The following is a 3,661-nucleotide window of genomic DNA, read 5'->3' on the forward strand; positions in this document are numbered from 1 at the left end:
AATAATCGGTTGAATTTGGATATTTATTGAATCGGATTAGATCATATCCGAATTCGAATCCAATTAACTATTTGGTATGAATAAAAAATCTGATTTTAATTGATTAGATATCTAAATTATCAGAATTTAATTCGATTATGTTGAACCTCAAATTTGAAATCGGATTTTTGAATACTATTAGCACCCGTATGAAGTATTTGATTAGAGTTCGATATGATTGTAGCCTTAAGTGCATGCATTTTAAAATAATTTGAAGAGCTAATGTTCATTAAAAAGCTACTTTATATTTTTTTAGAGAAAATTGTAGCTATTTTCTAGTTTTTAAATCTAGAACTAGGGCACACCCATTTCAAATTCTCAAGGTTGGAGAAGTCAATATGAGCCAATAGAAGGTACCTCGTAGTTGGGTTGGCCACTTGGCATCCCCTCCTGTTAGGAGGCACGGGATCAAACCTATAGAACTATAGGTTCTTCATGGTAAGGCTAGGCATGTCAATGATACCTAAAAATCCAAGGCCCGATCTGACATCTGATCCAATTATTTTGGATTTGGAAGATGCATTTATGTAATTTGATTGAATTCAGATGTCACAATCTACATTCCATTAATAATATGATTGGATTCAGATTCAGATTTGACCCCATCCGATCTGATTAAAATCTGAATCGAATTATATTATAATATTTATTAATTTTAATATATAAATTTTATAAAATGATATTTAAAATTATAAAAATATATTCTAAATACTATATATAAATTTAGTATGTTATATTTATATTAATTTATTATATATAAAAGTTAAAAAATAAATAAATTTCTAATTTTTTTGATATTTTAGAAAATTTATAGAAGAATCAGATTAAATGTGAATATGATCCGAGTCCAATAGGATTTAAATTCAAATCCTGAGTCTTTAAATCCAATCGAACTCAGATGTAGGTTTTTAGTAGTCAGATAGGATATAAAATTTACTGTATATGATGCCCAACCCCAATTTCCCTCATCCCTATATTGTGTGTCGAATGAGAGAGAGAGAGAGAGAAGGTATCAATTTTCCTGTTAAATACTTAACCTGTTAAATAATTCAGTTTTTAGAATGACCATAATTGGTTCCGGGCATGGGTCTAGGTTTTGTGTTTAGGCCCAGCCTCATATCAGGCCTGTAAATTTTAGGGTTGGGTTTGGGCTTTATACTTCAAGCCTGGCCCGTGCCTAGCTTGACCGGCATATATTTAAACTTACACATTTTGTGTATAATGTATACATATATATACATGTTATTTACATTATATTATATATTTTATATATAAATATTATAACATGACATGTACAATTTGTATTATAAAATATATAAAATAAAATTTTATATGCATATTATGCCATTTAATATAAAATATTATAAATCTGTGTAATGTTTTATATATGAAAGACATTGACCCAAAATCAGACCAACCCAGCCAAGGCCGGGGCCTATGTAGACCTGGACTAGGGCTTATATTTCAGACCCAGAACACTAGACCGGACTAGACTGGGCCCGGGCCTAAACTATAACCCTTATCATAAGTGAAAAACCCAGCTCGGGCCCAGCCAAACCCGGCCCATGATCACCCCTAACTCTGTCTGGAGCGAAAAAACGAAATTATTGATAATTATAGAAAACGGGACTCAGCTTTTAAGGAGATCAGAGATCCTTTCCTAATCCCATGATAATTTCTTTTCTCAAGTTGAAATTTCAAAAGTGCATGTGTGGATTCCAGCTCAAATGGAAATTCAGAAAATGTTTACAATACCCTGAATTCTGACATTATACAAAGCAACTTTTTGAGTAACACATTAAGCTTTTTTTTATATATACAATTTTAAAATGACTGAAGTGTGACTTTCCCTTTTTAAAAGAGCCTATTTTATCCACCATTATTATTATTGTTTCATAAGTTGTAAAAGCCCCATATCAATACAGAGATAATCCATGGATGGGCCATATGAAGGGTCCCGACTCCTGAGAGACTTTGAAGAGTTAGACAAAATGGGACTTCCTTTGACTGTTTAAGTTTCCACCAAAGGAATTACTAATGTTTGGAACTTGGAAAAGCGACCAAGGAATGGAATTAATGCAGCTTTTTAAACTTTAATTCCATTGTAATTAAATAAGCCCAACTGAGATCAATGTCACTTGCATTAGTTGTGCTCCTAACTGCTAGTCTCTGCAAAGACTCGTTTGCAAACACATGGGGTATGGCCAGGCCCAGCCCAGCAAACATAGAGGCTCAGTCAGCCTGTCCAGTGTCCTCTCTCTGCCTCTTGGATCATGAGTTGGTTCTCATGTCATAGTTCTAAATGGGGCTTGCAAGAAAAAGAAGGAAACAATAATTTTCACAATATTTCTCTCCTAACTTGTAGCAGCCTCTACTACAAGTTCAATCCTCTAATTCTATTTTTCACACCTGCGGGTATATAGCCTTGCGTAAGTAGAGGATTACAAGTGGGATCGATGTAACCTCTTTCCTCTTCCTATTATTATTATTATTATTATTATTATTATTATTATTATTATTATTTTCTCTTTTATTACTATCCTTGGTTTGTTATCTTACCTTACCAGCCAAGTCTGTGAAGAAATCAGTCCTTGTTTATAGGATAAGATAGCCAGAGATGGCATATGATTTAAAACTAGAAATAAAATTATAGATACAAATCTTGTAACTAACTAGGATAAGAGAAAAAGGAACAGATCGAAGAGCACCAAAATGGATCAAAGGGCAAGCCAATCAATTGAATGTATCAGACATCTGGGCGGACAGAAATAGATCGATTGATATTGGCTCGGCGCATGGTGACTACGTGGTAGAGACCCATTGCTAGCAGCACGGCAAACACGAAGCCAAAGACGATGCCAGCAATGCCACCCACACGTATTCCACTTGAACTCGTTGGTGGTTTCGATAGCTTGCTTTGATAAGCTTGAGTTGATTGTGCCACAGCCGAAGAAACACTAGAGAAGGAGAGAGGCAGAGGTGCACAGTCGCGGGATTGGGCGCATGATGAAACGGGGCGGTGAGCAGTTGGGTGGAAGAACTCGAAAGCTGACGGAGAGAAGGCCATTGGGCTCTCATAAGCAAGGCCATGTGGCGCTCGGCCCTGAGCTCGAGCTACAAAGGGAAAGGTAAGAAAGAAGAAGATGATGAAGAAGAACAAAGTTGTCAACTTTGAGACCATACTGATACCAGCGTGGAGTTTGAGTTAAGTAGCTAGGAGTTAGAGTGAAGATGGGAGCACCTGCACACTGGGAATGGGCTTTTATAAGAGTTTGAGGAAGTGGTGGGTTGCTTGTACTTGAATTTGTCATCATATTTGGAATTTTTGTGAGGGAGGGAACAATATGATTATTGATTTGGTTCTTCATTACCTATGTATTTATATATATATATACCCCTAGAGATCAGATACTAGAGATTAGAGATTAGAGATCAGAGAAGAATATGTATTAGTATTGATGAATGATGTTGAAGATGTGTTTTTTGGTTTCCCTTTCCCAGCCAATTAAAATGGTCCCCTCAGGTAATGCATTAAATACAATTTAATTTTCTCTTTCACAAAGTTTTTAGTTTTTCAACTACTTTCTCTTCATCTCTATCAAATCAAACATAGTCTTAGGGC

General features: G+C 35.3%; 1 protein-coding gene across 1 annotated transcript; it reads right to left on the reverse strand.

Moving 5' to 3' along the window:
- Positions 1–2,615: 2,615 nt before the first annotated feature.
- On the reverse strand, positions 2,616–3,276 carry LOC148868413 (uncharacterized). Its single transcript, XM_088972010.1, has one exon. It carries the CDS (start codon positions 3,218–3,220, stop codon positions 2,786–2,788), a length of 435 nt encoding a protein of 144 aa, XP_088828136.1. The 5' UTR covers positions 3,221–3,276; the 3' UTR covers positions 2,616–2,785.
- Between the last annotated feature and the right edge of the window lie 385 nt (positions 3,277–3,661).

This window comes from Nelumbo lutea, chromosome 2 (genome assembly GCF_056320005.1).
Source record: "Nelumbo lutea isolate HS-2025 chromosome 2, American lotus-T2T, whole genome shotgun sequence".
NCBI lineage: Eukaryota > Viridiplantae > Streptophyta > Magnoliopsida > Proteales > Nelumbonaceae > Nelumbo > Nelumbo lutea.